We start from the raw sequence: 18,093 nt of genomic DNA on the forward strand, positions 1-18,093 counted from the left end.
CCTGTCTATCTGACTATGCCTTGGTTCCTTTTCACAAATTTTACATTTACTGATCATTATTGCAAATTATGATCTATTAAGGTGCTGTTATGTATGACATGTGGACATAGATTATATTAACGATCTCTTGGTGTTCACACACACTTGTCTGATTATTTGACCCCTATAGATGGTTGTTTCATTTGATTTAGGTGCAGAAAGACCTACCAAAGGGTTCAGTTTGATGAGGGTGCTCTGTGATTGGCTAGACAAAACCTAGCTCATGGGTGGGTGTTGCTGCTGTAAAAAAACACCAGAACAACAATATGTGTATTTAAAACTTGAACTTTTGTACTTGAGATTATGGCTTTCATATAAGTGTTCTATAGGATAAAGAGGTTCAACCTGAATCAGTTTATGCCATAAGTGTTTTGCTATAAAAGCATAATTTCCCTCAACACATTTTGGTCGAAAAACTGCCAGTAGCCCTTTTTCCAAATTTGTAAACACATTAGGTAAGAAATGCAAGAAATCTGAAATCTTAAAACCAAGAATGCCTTTGGTTAAGCTGTGTATAGTTTGGTCTTCCAAAGCAATGTAACATCCATTCATATTCATTTTGCAGTTAAATAGTTTGGTCTCCAAATACGTAATTGATTCTGGGATTTTTTTCCTGCCTACTTCGTAATGATGTGTTGATCTATATTTTTCTACATTTCTGTTTGTTCATGACGTGCACACATTTGTGCGTACGTGCATCTGAGTGAGTTCTTGACTGTCGATGTCTGGAAGAAGCGCATCCAGTCATCTTACCTTTACCAGGTATTTCCGAAACAATGACCTCCAGCTGCGCTTAGTTTTGCTCTGTATTATTCAATCACTCACCATACCTCACTATAGGTGTGCTGTGTGTCAACACGCCGTACTCCACTGTGACCTCCACAATGAGTTTCTCTTCCTGCAGTTCTTTTAAGTTCATCTGAATGACATCTTTCTAATGGGATCTTTTGTGAATGAGCCTTGTCAAAGAGATGCAGGGCTTACGCAAAGCAGGCATCCACACAATTCAGAAGCTTCCCTGAGGTAAAATGATTAGTCATATGTTAGATAAAGAAAAGAGATGCTGTATAGATGTCACTTTAATCTCTGACTGCTTCTTGAACATTCTCCCTGTAGTCCACGCGACGCAAAGGACTTAATACAGAACTTGTCATGTGATGAGTAAAGAATCTTCCATTTGTAGTTTGCACATGAAAAGAAGCAAACAATTTAAACAAAGATCTGTTGTATGATTTCCTTGGAACTTGTAAATCTGTGAATTGATGATTTGTGTGATTTTACATCTATTCATGTATGTATTGAATGTTTTGTTTTCTACTGTTCTCTTATTTCCTGTTCCAAATATTGACATCAAGGATGATGTTGATAACCGTCTGATGAGAGACATCCTCCTTTTATTAATGAGGAGGGTAAGAACTGTCCATAAGATGTGGGGGAACTATCAGAACTGTTCTGTAGTGTTCTCACCCTGTTGCTCTGCATCCTTGGGAGATCAAAAGGTCAGTTCCGACAGCCTCTGATGACTCTGTTGTAAACACTCTCACTTTGTCCAACCCGTTGAACAATTGATTCTCATGAACAGATAATACTATTTTCATATTGTAGTAATGGGTCCCCTACCCTGTAATGTACAGTTTTATCTTCCTGGACCTTTGATCAGTGATCTTTGTATGGAGTGCAATGTGATTCATATGATGCTGCTTTGTTAGGCAGGCGTGATCAGAGCATCACATTCAGCGGATGGAAAGTTGTGAATTTGACTCAGAACAACTGATACGATCTGGACATGCATGTTCTCAACCCTGCTTATATTTCCTCTGATCAATCCAGACTGCAGTGTACCTGCTCAATGCCACGGTGCATGAGAAAGGATGTGGCATGAGGTAGCCTAGCGGTTAAAAGCATTGGGCCAGTAACCGAAAGGTCGCTAGATGAAAAAACAAGATGAAACATCTATGTGTGTGCCCTTGAGCAAGGCACTTAACTCTAATATCTCCTGTAAGTTGCTCTACATAAGAGCATTCCACTAAATGACTAAAATGTAAATGTGTTGATCTATATCAGTATGACTGTGTGCACACGCATACAAACTGTATGGTTTTCATCCTGTTCATAATTGATGGCTCAGGGGGAGAATCTTTATGTTTGAGAACATTCTTCTGTCCTACAACTTACTGTGATAAAGAAACTGTGATATTGCTGTTCAGCGACAATAATAATCAGTGATGTTAATACCAACAATATTAATGGTTGATTACAGGATTACAATGCTGTATGTTATGAGAATCATCTACCCATTGTATATGAAGGACAAGTAAAAGGGAGAGGATAATGATTCTGCAGCCACTCCAAAACATGTGCAGGACAAAAACAGATAGCTGGAATATAAAATCATCCACTGTGTATAATTTCTGGAAAATATGAAAAACCAGAACCGTTTATTGGAATACATTTTTTTTACATCAAACCATGTGAATCTGTTGTGACAATACTTTCTAGTATGACTTTTTATGTATGAATGGCACACACATGAAACATCCATATCTATACTGAACAAAAATATAAATGCAACATGCAACAATTTCAACTATTTTACTGAGTTACAGTTCATATAAGGCAATCAGTCAATTTAAATAAATAAATTAGGCCCTAATCTATGTATTTCCCATGACTAGGCAGGGGCGCAGCCATGGGTGGGCCTGGGAGGGGATAGGTCTACCCACTTGGGAGTCAAGCCCACCCACTGGGGAGCCAGGCCCAGCCAATCATAATGAGTTTTTCCTCACAAAAGAGATTTATTACAGACAGAAATACTCCTCAGTTTCATCAGCTGTCCGGGTGGCTGGTCTCAGACGATCCCGCAGGTAAAGAAGCCAGATGTGGAGGTCCTGGGATAGCGTGGTTATAAGTGGTCTGCGGTTGTGAGGCCGGTTGGACATATTGCCAAATTCTTTAAAACTATGTTGGAGGCGACTTATGGTAGAGAAAGGAACACTCATTCCTCTGGCAACAGCTCAGGTGGACATTCCTGCAGTCAGCGTACCAATTGCACGCTCCTTAAAAATTGACACATCAGTGGCATTGTGTTGTGTGACAAAACTGCACATTTTAGTGGCCTTTTATTGTCCTCAGCACAAGGTGCAGCTGTGTAATCAACTTCTTGATATGCTACACCTGCCAGGTGGATGGATTATCTTGGAAAAGGAGAAATGCTCAATAATGTAATCAAATTTGTGAACAACATTTTTGAGAAATAAGCTTTTTGTGCATATGGAACATTTCTGTGATCTTTTATTTCAGCTCATGAAACATGGGACCAACACTTTACACTTTACATGTTGCATTTATATTTTTGTTCAGTATATATACACTGAGCATACAAAACATGAGTTATTAGTTTATGTCACCTGTTAAATCCACTTCAATCAGTGTAGATGACAGGGAGGAGACAGGTTAAAGAAGGATGTTTTAAACCTTGAGACAATTGATACATGGATTGTGTATGTGTGCCATTCAGAGGGTGAATGGGCAAGACAAAAGATGTATAAGTGCCTTTGAACGAGGTATGGTAGTAGGTGCCAGGAGCACCAATTTGTGTCAAGAACTGCAATGCTTCTTTTTCACGCTCAACAGTTTCCCATGTGTATCATGAATGGTCCACCACTAAGGACATCCAGCCAACTTGGCACAACTGTGGGAAGCATTGGAGTCAACATGAGCCAGCATCCCTGTGGAACGCTTTTGACACATGGTACTTCATGCCCCGGTGAATTAAGGCTGTTCTGAGGGCAAAAGGGGGTGCAACTCAATATTAGGAAGGTGTTCCTAATATTTTGTACACTCAGTGTATATATTGTGGACTTTGTTGACTGGAAATGCGCACATGTGAAGGTGAAAGGTGAAATCAACACAAAAAAAGACTTTATCAATATAACGGCACATTAGTGAGTGATACTCTGAAGAAGCACAGAGGCTGCTGCTCTCTCCCCAGTGACTGTTGGACATTCAAGCCATGAGTGCCAATTTGGAAATTATCGAACAGTTACATTATACAGTCAGTGGGACTGTCAGATTGCCATTGATGAATCAGATTTTCACTGAACCCGGATACACCCTGTTCACCATTACATAAGTGTTGGTTGGGAGGCAGGGTGGTGTGATTAGGTACCCTGGGGGCAGATCAATCAGCAGCCCCACTCTGGGACTCACATCCACTGCATGTGGTCTGTGTGACAACAGCCTCTCCAGCCAACAATAGTAGACAGGTACAGGCATACTGAAACTGGGAAACACTTGATGTTGCCTTGCCAAGGACCTCTGTCCTTGGTCAAACTTTGGTTCCATCGTTGCATACAAACTGATGATGTCAGGGAAGAGAGGGAGTGGGCCATGGCAGGTTTCGGTGAGCAAAAGGGACAGGGCGAGAGGAGGGAGGGCCATAGACCGGCAAGGAATCTAGGGGTAGAGAAATTATTCTGATACGGGTGTCCCTCAATGCAGTTATCACGACAGTGCTAAAACTAAAATGGCCTTAGAGGGAGGGAGTTTTAGTCAGGTTTGTACAATGTGTGTTTTCCGTGTGTGTTAAAACTAAAGAGAAAGAGTGATGAAGCTTGAGGTAGTAGGCTATATGTTCACAATCCATATCATGAGAAAAGAAGAGTCCATTTTGAAGTAATCTTTTACATTCAAACTCAACTTAGCCTATGACCTTATAATTGCAGACATGTTTTCCTCTATAGGCTGATGTCCTCTAAAAAGTACGATATATTATTATGAAGCTGCCCTTATTATGTCTATATCCATCAATCAAATCATATAGTCAAATACAAATCTGCAATCAGAACAATGTAAATCTGAATGTATATGTTAAACAGCTATGCTGAACGGAACTATGTGGTCTGTGATTTGTAAATACCATGATTTTTACAATAAGCTTACTGCTTGGAGGAATTTGACTGTTTGTGTTTGTGGTGGCCTCATATTTCAAACCCTCGTGACAGATGTCGTAGGCCTATGGGTGTGGTTTGCCTTCTACCTTGTTGCCATCCAGCCATAACTTACGTGCAAATGCCGACTTGTGGTGAATTCACCTGCGGAGCTTCTCCTGCATTCTTCAAGCTCTATGAATGATACCTATTGAACACAATGCTAACCAAAGCTAAGAATTCATATAATTATTTTGATTCAACTCAATGGTACGGTAGGAAAGAATATGGGCAATTTTGGTTTTCCTTTTCCTACCAATGGATAAATGAGGCGTCATGATTTTCTTAAATCTTGGGATGTTGACTAGCCTATGAACAACCTATGCAGCTTGCTCGATTATTGTACATTGCTGGTGTTCATTTTCTAATTCAATGTTTAATATTAGTTTATTATGTATTCGACTTCTTAGAAGACGCCCACTGTAAACCTAGTCTACAGCCATCACTAAAGGAGCAGAAAAGCATAAGAGGATCGAATAGTCAAAATGATGGATCTTCAATAACGTTTTCTTTCCTCTACTGATACTCACGTCTTCTCCACGCCTGAGCCTACAGTACTTTTTGTAAGTTACTCCTGACCTTAGTCTTGTTATAAAATGAACAGTATGCTAATGTAATCGGTTGTAATGGAAACCTTATTTTAGCTAATAATGTAGGTCTACATTTTGTCTTTTGGATATTATTCCTAATGTATTCATTATAACCTCTAAGTTGTATGTGATTGTTGATCTTTTGGGGGGTTCATGATGGCAAACATACATTCACAATAGCAAAATGTAGACAAAACTATGTGGGTTAATAACCTTGAAACGAGTATTACATGGAAGTTGTTATATCTCTGGCAACTGGATGTTTGTTAGTTTATTTTCACCAACTTTTAGAGGAATAGGAAACATGGTATACCTTCAGGTTTCCTAATCAATGTTGTGTTGAAAGGTACATGATGTAAATATCTTGGGCTGTGTGATGCTCTGAGTCCTTGGCCAAGCACAGATAACAAGCCTCTCTGGAACATCACCTAGGACACTGACCCTCAGAGACCTGCAGTTGCCTCTAGTTCTGACTGGCTGTATCCCCTTATTGGTCTCACATTAATTAATAAAACAAAGTACCTCATTTTGATAAATACTTATGCTCTTCATTTAACCAGTTTATATGCTCATGTTTTTTTTTGCCGGAGAGTTGCTAACCCCCCCCCCCCCTCTCCTCTATTTCTCTCTCTCTTCATTCTTTCTATTCATGTCCTACTACATACAGCAGCCAATGGCCCGATGCCGATGCAATGGAACGATCGTGTGCCTCTGCCTCATGCCCTGTGTGATGATGGGACATCTCCTGATTTATATCATGGTGTCCATATTTGTATCCATATCCTACTCCCCTCCCCACCTACCTGTCCACTTTGTTGCCCCAGGGGTCTCTGCCAACTCTGGGGCACTGGCCTCCCATCCCCTGGGCCCCTTCTGGAACCTTCGCCTGGAGGACAGTGCTTTGTGGAACCAGCTTCAGCATCTCTGGGACCGGCACCATAACCCCATTTTGAGGGGCAACTCAACTGCAGGTATGATCACAAGGCTTAGCACTCAGCCACCAGAGATGGAGGTCTCCTCAGACTGTGGCCCAGACAAGTGCTGGCTGCCTCACCTACCTGACTTCAATACCCTGCCAGAGCAGATGAGGGCATTTGTCCAGTCCATGCATTGCAGGGTGTACCCCTTCCTCATGAACCAGCCCAGAGTGTGTGCTGGCAATGAAAGCACTGGGCCGGAGCTACCTATGCTGCTAATGGCCATCAAATCCCAGGTGGGTAACTTTGAGAACAGGCAGGCTATCCGGGAAACATGGGGGAGAAGTGGCTGGGTGAAGGGGGAGCTCGGGGGGAGAGGTGGGCTGGTGCGTACAGTATTTCTGCTGGGTAGACAGGACTCGACAACGGGCCCTCACCCAGACCTTGGGGGCCTCCTGATGCTGGAGAGCCAGCAGTATGGGGACATCCTGCAGTGGGACTTCAGGGACACTTTCTTTAACCTGACCCTGAAAGATCTGCTTTTCTGGCATTGGCTTCAGAACCACTGTCCAGGGGCACAGTTTGTCTTCAAGGGTGATGATGATGTTTTTGTTAGGACAAGTTCCCTCCTGGACTACCTGCATAAACAGAGGGAGGAGAACGGCATGTGGAGCGCAGATAGGAACAAAACTGAGAAGATAAAGGATTTATTTGTGGGGGATGTAATTCAGAATGCAATGCCAAACCGACAGCCAACCACCAAATACTATATCTCAGAGAGTTTTTACAAAGGTGCATACCCACCATATGCTGGTGGAGGAGGAGTGGTGTACTCTGGTGCACTTGCTATGCGTCTGAGACAAGTGTCAGAGAGGGTGCATCTGTTCCCCATCGATGATGTGTATCTGGGCATGTGCCTCCACAGACTTGGGGTGGCCCCCATCCATCACCCTGGATTTTATACCTTTGATCTCCCAGAAACAGAGAGGGAGAAGCCTTGTGCTTACAGCTCTGTGCTGCTGGTTCATAAGCGAAACCCTAAAGAGATGCTCACGCTATGGAGGAGGCTGCAGAGTCCACCCTCACCATGCTGAAGAAACTGTAAAAGGGTGGGGCACCAGACCACGGCCATTAGGCTGTGGTGTAAAGTACTTAAGTACAAATACTTTAAAGTACTACTTAAGTAGTTTTTGGGGGTATCTGTACTTTACTTGACTATTTATGTTTTGTCAACTTTTACTCCACTACATACCTAAAGAAAATAATGTACTTTTTATTCCATGTTTTCCTTGACACCTAAAAGTACTCGTTACATTTTTAATTCTTAGCAGGACAGGAAAATGGTTCAATTCATGCACTTATCAATAGAACATCCCTGATCATCCCTACTGTTTCTGATCTGGCGGACTCACTAAATACAAATGCTTTGTTTGTAAATATTGTCTGAGTGTTGTAGTAAGCCCCTGGCTATCTGTACATTTAAAAAAACAAGAAAATCATGCCGCCTGGTTTACCTAATATAAGGAATTTGAGAAGATTTATACTTTTGATAATTAAGTATATTGGAGCAATTACATGTACTTTTGATACTTAAGTATATTTAAAACCAAATACTTTTATACTTATTCAAGTAGTATTTTACTGTGTGTCTTGCACTTTTATTTGAGTCATTTTCTATTAAGGTTTATTTTTTTAAATTTTTACTCAAGTATGACAATTGGGCTCTTTTTCCACCACTGCCATTAGGGCAGTGACCATAGCTTCAACCCTCGATGCTTAAGTTAGTTAATTTACTCAGAACATGTCATCAAGACATTTTAAGTCTTGTTTCATTCCAATTCCAATAAAATCAATTCAACTGTCAGTTGAATTTTTTGCTTGATGTTCAAATAAATAAATAATTGTATTTTACATGTAGATAGAAACATATTTATTCATGTGAAATTGAAGTAGTTGTTATAGGCTTTTTACAATTTAACCATACGGTATTTGTGCTGGCTATTCTCAAGTGGCATGTTATGTATATGAAAATACAACCTTTTAATAACAGTCATAGATTTTGTATGACACACTATCATATATCATGAGACTTGCAAATGAAAAAAAAGAGATTATTTTTCACCTTATCTCTTCTATTTTTATTTTCAACAAAACATTGGCCTAGTTCACTCTTACTTCACTGTGTCAAACAAAATGTCAACGGGTGAAGTTGGTATTTTCACAACAGTAGGCTATCATCAAAACCACAAATATAACTCTGAAATATTACCTGCAAATTGACTTATTCATCAACACAACCTAGGGAAAACGAAATCACTTCGTGTACTTCAGATGGAAGTATCAGGAGTCGGTTTTCTCACATAGTTCATTCAACAACAAAAAGTCTTTGTTCTGAAGTGACGTTTCATTTGACCCCGGAAATAACTCTAAAAAGGTCGTTCTCAAGTCGTCCACTCGTTTCCAGTGCGATTTGTGTTTTTGTTCACACGTAAGTAAACACTTGCTTAAATAATTTGTTGCAGCTTGCCCTGAGATGGGTTTTTACGAGCAATGTGTTTGACTATAGTTTTACGTTTTTCCTCTAGCCAGATAACTTAAAAAATATATCTTCATCGTCTACTGACTGTCAACAATCGCTGGCACGTTAGCTTAGCTAGCGAATATAAACGTTAGCTGTTGCATACGGACAGGTAAAGTTAGTAGTATTTTTTAAAACTAGTTAGAAAGCAATTTTACAGAACATAACAAGGAAGATGGGTTCGTCGAAAAAACACAAGGAAAAGGGCCGTGATAAAGATAAGGATGCCGAAGAACGTGGTCACCGCGAACACAAAAAACACCGTCATAAGGACCGGGAGAGGGACAAGGAACGAGATGGCAACCGAGAGCGGGAGAAAAGGAAACGGTCCAGATCGAAGGAAAGGAGTGTACGGGGTTCCGAGAGAGACGGTCGCAGTAAAGGGGAGAGGAGTACTGGGGAGCCTCGCGTAAAGAAAGAAAAAGTGGAGCCCGGATGTGAGGGCACAGGTAAATACATCAGTCATGCAGATTTCCACGTACAAACATTCATAACTACGTCCTATCAGTGCGCAATACACTCAATTATAAACTAGGTGGTACGAGTCCTGAATGATGATTGGCAGACAGCCGTGGTATATCAGAATGTATACCATGGGTATGACAAAACATGTATTTTTGCTAATTATTGTTGGTAACCAGTTTATAATGGCAATAAGGCACCTCGGGGGGGGTGTTGTGGTATATGGCCAGTATACCACGCCTAAGGGCTGTATCCAGGCACTCCACATTGTCGTGCTTAAGAACAGCCTTTAACTGTGGTATATTGGCCATATACCACACCCCCTCTGGCCTTATTGCTTAAATATAGTCTGACCTATTGCATATATGACATCGAAGGTGCCAGGTTTTCTCCTGTGTTGTTAACTTCAATTGTTATTTTCCTCTAGAAATTGCACCACAGTCTGCAAGTGGAGATGCCTCGCTTACCATTGAAGAGACAAAGTAAGAGAAAGACAGACATTGAATGATGGAGCACTGATGATGGTGAATTCTGAATAACTCTTCCCTGGTTTTCTTTCTAACAGCAAGCTGAGGGCCAAGCTTGGTCTGAAGCCTCTGGAAATGACTGACACCACTAAAGGTGAGACAAACTTGAGCCATGTTACTTGTCTGACTAGAACTAGATGACCATGTTTGTAGTAGTAAGGTCATGTGAGACTTGCTGATTTGTAATTTTACTGACTCACCCCTCCCTGTCTGCTGCCCCAGAGCTCGGCACGAAGGAGCAGCCAATTGTTGCAGAGACGATCAACCCAGTGTACATTAAACAGCAGAAAGAGATGAGGGAGAAACTGGCAGCTCTGAAGGAAAAGAGGCTCCTCAATAAGAAACTGGGGTAAGATCTAATGGCAGGAAGGCTGTACGTACACCAACTTGGACTATAGTAGTTAGTGATCCAATTAATTTTATTTTTCTCTTCCTCTCCTGCTGTGATTTTCAGGAAAGTGAAGACCTTAGCAGAAGACGACTGGCTGGATGACACTGTTGCCTGGGTTGAGAGGAGCCGGAAGATGTCCAAAGAGAAAGAACTGGCAGAGAAGAGAGTGAGTAGAGTGGGAACCATGTATGAGGGCTGTGAGATGAAAGGAGCTGTTTGTGTGTATTAGTCATGATGTTATTTTGTTTTGGTTGGTTCCTTTATTTCCTTTCTTTCCCTATAGGCCAAGCTTCTGCAGGAGATGGATGAGGAGTTTGGTGTGAGCAATCTGGTGGAGGAGGAGTTTGGACAGACCAAGAAGGTAAAATGTGCTCTAGTGTGATGAATATCTCAACTGCTTAACTTAATGGTTTGTGTGTGATTGCAAGCTAGATATAAACAACATTCTGGCAATATGCCAGTCCCCCCCCCCTGTGAAGTCACTACCCCTAAGGGAGGTACTTTATGTCTTGATTTTGTGCAGACTGGGTCGTTAAGTGATCTGATGTGAGAGAATGCCTCTAGATCTTATGTTCTTCTGCGTGTCTTTGTTATAGGTCGCTTACAGCTCCCGGGACCTAAAGGGTCTCACTGTCCAGCACAAGATGGAGTCATTTAATGAAGGGGAGACTGTCATTCTCACACTGCAAGACAAAGGTGAGAGCAGGTTGAAATGTTACCAATAACACACAAATATATTCATGAAGACCATGCTTAAGCCAGACTCACATCATAAACATAGTGGTACATGCCCACCCACTCATTGCCCTTTTGTGTGTCTTTCAGGTGTGCTTGATGAAGAGGGGGGCGATGTTCTTGTAAATGTGGGTCTGGTGGATAAAGAAAATGCTGAGAAGAATGTGGAGTTGAAGAAGAAAAAGCCTGATTACAAAGCCTATGAAGAGGACGAGAGTGTGGATGACATGGTTACGGTAAGGACGAGAGAGTGTGGATGACATGGTTACGGTAAGGTCGAGAGAGTGTGGATGACATGGTTACGGTAAGGATGAGAGTGTGGATGACATGGTTAGGGTAAGATATGAAGTGTAAACTTTGTTTTTCATTATTTCTGAAATACTTCTATGTCACTCTCACCGCTTAATTCAATCTCACTGTCCAATGTTCACCTCTGCAGTTCAAGCCGCGTACTGTGCTGGGCAAGTATGATGAGGAGATTGATGGAGAGAAGAAGAAGAGTTTCCGGCTGAGCAAAGGGGGCTGTGCTGAGGGGGAACGGGAACGGGAGCTCCAGGCCATCAGGGAGACCCTGAGGAACCAGGCCCAGTCCCTGGAGATGCCTGTTCTCGCTATTGCCTCAGAGTACTACACACCCCAGGAGATGGTGAGGGCTGTGGGTAGGGGGTGCTCTGGAGAGGGCCTTGGAAGCTGTCCTTTGTATATGTTTGCTCTTGTCTCAGATGTACTGCTTGAATGCGTTTTCTTTTGAATATTAAGTCTGTGTGTGTGTTTTGGGAAAATTGTTCACACACTGAGTTATCGTTAATTGTTGTTATTATTCACAGACAGGTTCTTACTTATTTTGTTATTATAGGTGGGCTTTAAGAAGACCAAGCAGCGCGTCAGGAAGATCAGGAAGAAGGAGAAGGCATTGCCTGATGAGCTCCAATTAGACGACACACGCAACACCGACTTTGGCTCCAGGTTCTGCTCCCATCAGCTTCAAAATGAATGACAGAGTAGCCTTTCTTTTCTTTTTTTCTGACTCTTTCTCTCTTCTCCAGGGCTCGGGGTCGGGGTCGCAAGCAGTTGGATGAGGAGGGCCAGGAAGGGGTGAAGGAGCGTGTCATCATACCGGGACTAGATGTACCCCAACAGTCAGATGACATCAGGATGGCGGACATGGACATCAGTGACGATGGTGAGGGAGACATCTGTTAGTGGTTTAGTGATGAGCTAAATGCATGTCTGGTTCACTCATGCCTGGTTTACTTCAATATTATGACAACACTTACTCTTTATTTTTCCTTCAGAGAACTTCACCCCCCCTGATCCGGCTGTGCTGGAGGAGGACGAGGCAGAGCAGGAGCTGCAAAAGCAGCTGGAGAAACAGCGAAAACTCAAACAGAAACAGCTGCTCAAAAACTCTGGGGAAAAGGTGTGAGCATTCTGTTCAGAGCTGTTCCTCTTTACGATGCTAGAATATCACTGTAGCCAAAGATCAGTATACTGGATAGGATCTTTCCTTTGACAATGGGAAAACCGCAATATTGAGTGGATTACTAACAAATCTGTTGTGATATTTAATCACCAATAAATGTTTAAACATTGTTCTCACTCTCTTGGCCCTCAGGTGGCAGAGCAGGTCCGAGGGCTTGCAAGAGGGGACGACAGTGACGATGAAGAAGACAAGAACAACCTGAACATTGTGTTCAATGCCACCTCTGAGTTCTGCAGAACTCTGGGTGACATCCCCACCTACGGCCTGTCGGGAAACCGAGAGGACCAGGAGGACATCATGGTGGGTACAGTGCAAGAGACAGGCTATAGCTAACTGTTCAATTTTAAAAAATGTACCTCGTTAGAATTGGCACATGACTACCTCATGAACAAGGAAGCGATTCCAATTGTATTCTAATGTGCTCAGTAGGGAGAATTGAAATAACCATGAGCTCTGTGTGTTTGCACTTGAACACTGGTTTGTCTCTTGTATAAACTGTATTCATTCTTCTGTTGTAGGATTTCGAGCAGGAGGCGGAGAGAGATGGCGCTGGCGGTTCAGACTCCGACGGGGATGAGAATGTTGGCTGGAGCATCGTCAACGTGGATGAGGAGCAGAAGCAGCCTGATGTGAGTCATCCTACTGCCTTGTAGTCTCATACATATTCCCATGCATTTACCAGTAGTGCTCATTTGGAGTACTCTAGTAGGTAATATAGAGAATAACATACCATGACCCATAAGAATACGCAAAGCTTTTTCCCCCTGAACTACTGAAGTGAAAACTTGTCAGCTGGGTGTGCTTGACTTGCCTCTTACTTCTATCTTGTAGTTTGCCACAGCCTCGACCACCATCCTGGATGAAGAACCCATTGTCAACTCTGGGCTGGCTGCTGCCTTGGCGCTCTGCAAGAATAAGGGTAAGAGATTGGGGGTAGACGTCCCCACTTTGACAGTATTTGTTTAGAAAAGGACCGTAGTGTTTTTTATTTATTCCTCTCGTCTCCTATCTCCATAGTTTCGTTCATGCTCTCATATACTCTTCTCTCCCATAGGTCTCTTGGACACTCAAATGCAGAAGATATCCCGTGTCCGTGCGCCTACCGGTGCCCTGCCCAATGATAACTACAGCATTGAGGACAAGATGTGAGCTACCTTTACTTTTTGTGCTTATATGCTAGTTAAATAATCACCACTTTCTCACACACATTGCAAAAGTTACAACATAAATAAAATGGCATGTATTTAGTAATTTACCTTTCTTTTGGGGCTCAAAGCCTGGGTTGCTCATGTGTAATGTATGAATCCCGTTAGCCTCCATGGAATACTCTGTCCTTGTTTCTCCAACTCTAGGACGATAGATGACAAGTACAGTCGGAGGGAGGAATATAGAGGCTTCACCCAGGACTTCAAGGAGAAGGACGCCTACAAGCCAGATGTCAAGATAGAGTATGTGGATGAATCTGGACGGAAGCTCACTCCCAAAGAGGTACATTGTGATTTAAAATTCCCTTAAAATCATTGACATGTAGAATGATGATTTTTGTCACATTGTGTCAATTGCTGTTTTTAATCTAGGTAAATGGTGCTCATTGAGAATATTTCACGCTAGCCCTGTTCTTTCTCTAGGCTTTCCGGCAGCTCTCACATCGATTCCATGGGAAGGGGTCTGGCAAGATGAAGACTGAGAGGAGGATGAAAAAGCTGGAAGAGGAAGCGGTATGTCTAACTAAGCTCACTCAAAGATTATTATTTTTTTTTTTATCTGATACTTTTCATCACATATGGCTTTCAATTGAATGACACTTTATTTCCAGGCCTTACTAGAAAATGAATGTTGCAGGGCTTGCCCAATTTGAGTCCTTGAGGATATGACCTAGCAAGCTTCCAGTCTAGTCAGTGGTTTGACCGAGTATGTATTTAAATACCTCTCCCACCACGTGTCTCTTATCAGCTGCTGAAGAAGATGAGCAGTAGCGATACCCCTCTGGGAACTGTCGCTTTGCTTCAGGAGAAACAGAAGTCACAGAAAACCCCCTACATTGTTCTGAGTGGGAGTGGGAAGAGCATGAATGCGTGAGTATTTTATAAACCTCTTTATTTTTTCTTTCACCCTGTCTTGTATGTATTTCTAGTCTAATTACAGTGCCACTTTTTGTGATTGATTAAACCTGGGATGGGCAACTGGCATCCCCCTTTTTGTCGGAACTCAGTCTGGGTCTCAACTTACTGTTGAGAATATGAATAGTAGAATACACAAGGTGCAATTTTGAAATTTGGTTGTGCATCAGCAGTTTCTCTGTCAGTCACTGACTGATACTCAATTTGCCCGTGTCTGCAAACATTTTTTAAATTGTTAAATTAGTCTAGCGGCCAGTTTCCTGAATTTTGTAGTACTCATGGTAAAATGACCAACCGGCGGGCCCCTGTTGATTCTGTTAGTCACCCCCACTCAGTTATATTAAAAACTACAAACCTTTCTCTCCGCCCATGGCAAAATGTGTAAACGTGCAGGAAATGAACTCTAAAACAACTTTTTACAACAAAATGTCACTTGGGGCTCCCCAAAAGGCTGGCTGGCTGACTGTGTGTGGGAACGCAGACCCACCAGCCACTGCGGTCCCTCATGAGTTCTGATTGGGCTAAATGTATCCCCCTTTTTTTGTGGCCCCACCCCATCAGTTTCCCATCCGTGGATTACACAGAGCAGGGTTGCAAGTAACAGCTCAGGGTATTTCATTTCAATGTTTTTAATTTTAAGGAGAATTTGAACTGAGTATGTACCTAGTTTTCGTCACACTGTCTGTTTCACTCTTAATATGCTTTATCTGTAATCCTCCTCTTTCCCCAGAAACAACATCACCAAATAAATGTGGTTGAGGAGGGATCTGACCAGTGAGGACGTGTGCCGTGCACCATTACACAGACACGCATACAGACAAACTGATGTTAAGTTTATTTTCCTTATTGAATAAAATCAAGTAGCGGCCTATTACTGTTGTGTGTGTGTAAAGAAAGTCGTTGTTGCTTTTGACCCTGGATTTATGTCTACAATGATTATAATTTGTTATTTACATACATTAAAGATTTGACATGACTTTGTCTGGTTTCTTTACAGATGTTTGCAGCATGTGAATGCTTGCAGTTGAAGGTACATATCTGACTAGTAGTGCTGAGCGATTAGTGCTTTTTGAGTTTGCATTTGGTTAGATTCTTTTAAAAAATCACGTTTTTCAGTTATTTTTATTTTTTACACATGCATTATGAAATGACATGTTTTGAGCTTCAAAATCCCCAAATAGTGAACATTCAATTGCCAATGTATTGCATTGTCTCTGTCAGGTCAATATAGGAAATTACTATAAAATACAATTATTTCAGTTGTGTATATTACTTAGTTTTATTTAATGACATTGGTTGTGTTTGTAAACTCAATCTGGAGCGTGCTCTGGGTTTACGTAAATTCAGAGCGTTCTGCTCTCGGAGCATTCGGCGTTCGGAGCGCACACTGGACGCTCTGCCTGGGGAGTAGGGTTGATAGCGTTCTGACCTCACAACGGCAATCAAGCGCCCAAGTTAACTGGCTAACGTTGGCTAGCTTGCTAGCAACTTCCAGACACATGAGAAAATTGGGTACTTTTTCCACCACTGGGTTATCATACTTGAGTAAAAGTAGATACCTGAATAGAAAATTACTCAAGTGAAAGTCACCCAGTAAAATACTACTTGAATAAGTCAAAGTATTTGGTTTTAAATATACTTAAGTATCAAGAGTACATGTAATTGCAAAATATATACTTAAGTATCAAAAGTAAAAAAATCTCTTAATTCCTTATATTAAGCAAACCAAGCGGTGCCATTTTACTCGCCCTAGCAGAGATGGTTAGGCTGTTTTCAAGTTATCCAGAGCATTGGTGACTGTAACTGCTGCTGGATACAATTTAATTATACACTTTTACTGACACCGGCCATATTCAACGTGTGTAGAGCGTTTGTAAATTCATCAGTATTTCTGCACTCTGGCACACTCAGACGAGTGCTCTGGAGTCGGAGTAGATAGCCAGAGCGCATTTACGAACGCACCCTTTATAATAGCACAATTGTTCAGAATGTCATTGTATGCTGTAGCGGTAAGATTTCCCGACACTGGTTCTGCCTGAACCATGAAAAACAGTCCCAGACCATTATTCCTCCTCCACCTAACTTTACAGTATGCATTCAGGCAGGTAGTGTTGTACTGCCAGATGTTGAAGCGAGATTCATCATTCCAGAGAACACGTTTCCACTGCTCCAGAGTCCAATGGGGGCGAGCTTTACACAGCCGGCGCTTGGCATTGCGCATGGTGATCTTAGGCTTGTGTGCGGCTGCTCTGCCATGGAAACCCATTTCATTAAGCTCCCAAAAAACTGTTATTTTGCTGACGTTGCTTTGTGAGGCAGTTCTGAACTCTGTGAGTGTTGCAACCAAGGACAGACAATTTTTACACACTACACGCTTCAGGACTCGATGGTTCCGTTCTGTGAGCTTGTGTGGCCTACCACTTCGCGGTTCTGAGCTGTTGTTGCTCCTAGACATTTCCACTTCACAATAACAACACCTACAGTTGACCGGGACAGCTCTAGCAGGGCATACATTTGATGAACTGACTTGTTGGAAATGTGACATACTATGCCGGTGCCATGTTGAAAGTCCCTGAGCTCTTCAGTACGGGCCGTTATACTGACAATGTTTGTCTATGGAGATTGCATGGCTGTGCGCTCAATTTTATACATCTGTCAGCAACGGGTGTGGCTGAAATATCTGAATCCCCTGATTTGAAGGGGTGTCCACTTTTGGGCCTCACATTGGCCTCAGGAACTCATCATAGTATTTTTGTGCATTCAAATAGCCATCGATAAAATGCAATTGTGTTCGTTGTCCGTAGCTTATGCCTGCCCATACCATAACCCCACCTCCGAAATGGGAAACTCTATTATCAAAATGTTATGTCAGGGTAAGCCTACAGAAAACAGCCCTAAGTTTCTAAAATCCCCTATGGGCAAAATTAATGGTTGAAAAACAATTGGAACCATTCCCCTGTTTGTCCGCTAGGTTTTATGGGTATTGTGACACCACCACTGAGGGCCTCTACTGAACCTCAGTGATTCTTGAGCTTGGATACTGCTGTTGAACATCACGCAACGCTGGCAGCTGATGGCGATAGAGCTCGCCAGCTTGTAGTCCTAAAACCCGAAAATAAATTGTCTCCGGTTTGTTCAGCCATCCCTATGCGCAAAATGAATGTGGACATAATACGGTTTTGGAATAAACGCCTAAAATATGGTCTGAGGTTAGGAGATATTATTCTTTTTGTTCTATGAGATACCAGTTTACATGACCTTTA

General features: G+C 42.1%; 2 protein-coding genes across 2 annotated transcripts; both read left to right on the forward strand.

Moving 5' to 3' along the window:
• Nucleotides 1-4,489: 4,489 nt before the first annotated feature.
• si:dkey-175m17.6 (N-acetyllactosaminide beta-1,3-N-acetylglucosaminyltransferase 2) lies at nt 4,490-8,398 on the forward strand. Its single transcript, XM_029689028.2, has 2 exons — nt 4,490-5,590; nt 6,285-8,398. Exon 2 carries the CDS (start codon nt 6,291-6,293, stop codon nt 7,626-7,628), a length of 1,338 nt encoding a protein of 445 aa, XP_029544888.1. The 5' UTR covers nt 4,490-5,590; nt 6,285-6,290; the 3' UTR covers nt 7,629-8,398.
• A 556-nt stretch (nt 8,399-8,954) lies between these two features.
• On the forward strand, nt 8,955-15,806 carry LOC115101325 (U4/U6.U5 tri-snRNP-associated protein 1-like). The gene is made up of 20 exons (XM_029620722.1): nt 8,955-9,561; nt 10,002-10,056; nt 10,140-10,195; nt 10,324-10,450; nt 10,556-10,658; nt 10,776-10,853; nt 11,089-11,188; nt 11,318-11,463; nt 11,667-11,873; nt 12,084-12,193; nt 12,274-12,410; nt 12,523-12,647; nt 12,843-13,010; nt 13,229-13,339; nt 13,542-13,629; nt 13,765-13,855; nt 14,063-14,198; nt 14,339-14,428; nt 14,664-14,785; nt 15,561-15,806. Exons 1-20 carry the CDS (start codon nt 9,288-9,290, stop codon nt 15,577-15,579), a joined length of 2,343 nt encoding a protein of 780 aa, XP_029476582.1. The 5' UTR covers nt 8,955-9,287; the 3' UTR covers nt 15,580-15,806.
• The last annotated feature ends 2,287 nt before the right edge of the window (nt 15,807-18,093 follow it).

The sequence above is a fragment of the Oncorhynchus nerka genome, linkage group LG19 (assembly GCF_034236695.1).
Source record: "Oncorhynchus nerka isolate Pitt River linkage group LG19, Oner_Uvic_2.0, whole genome shotgun sequence".
Lineage (NCBI taxonomy): Eukaryota > Metazoa > Chordata > Actinopteri > Salmoniformes > Salmonidae > Oncorhynchus > Oncorhynchus nerka.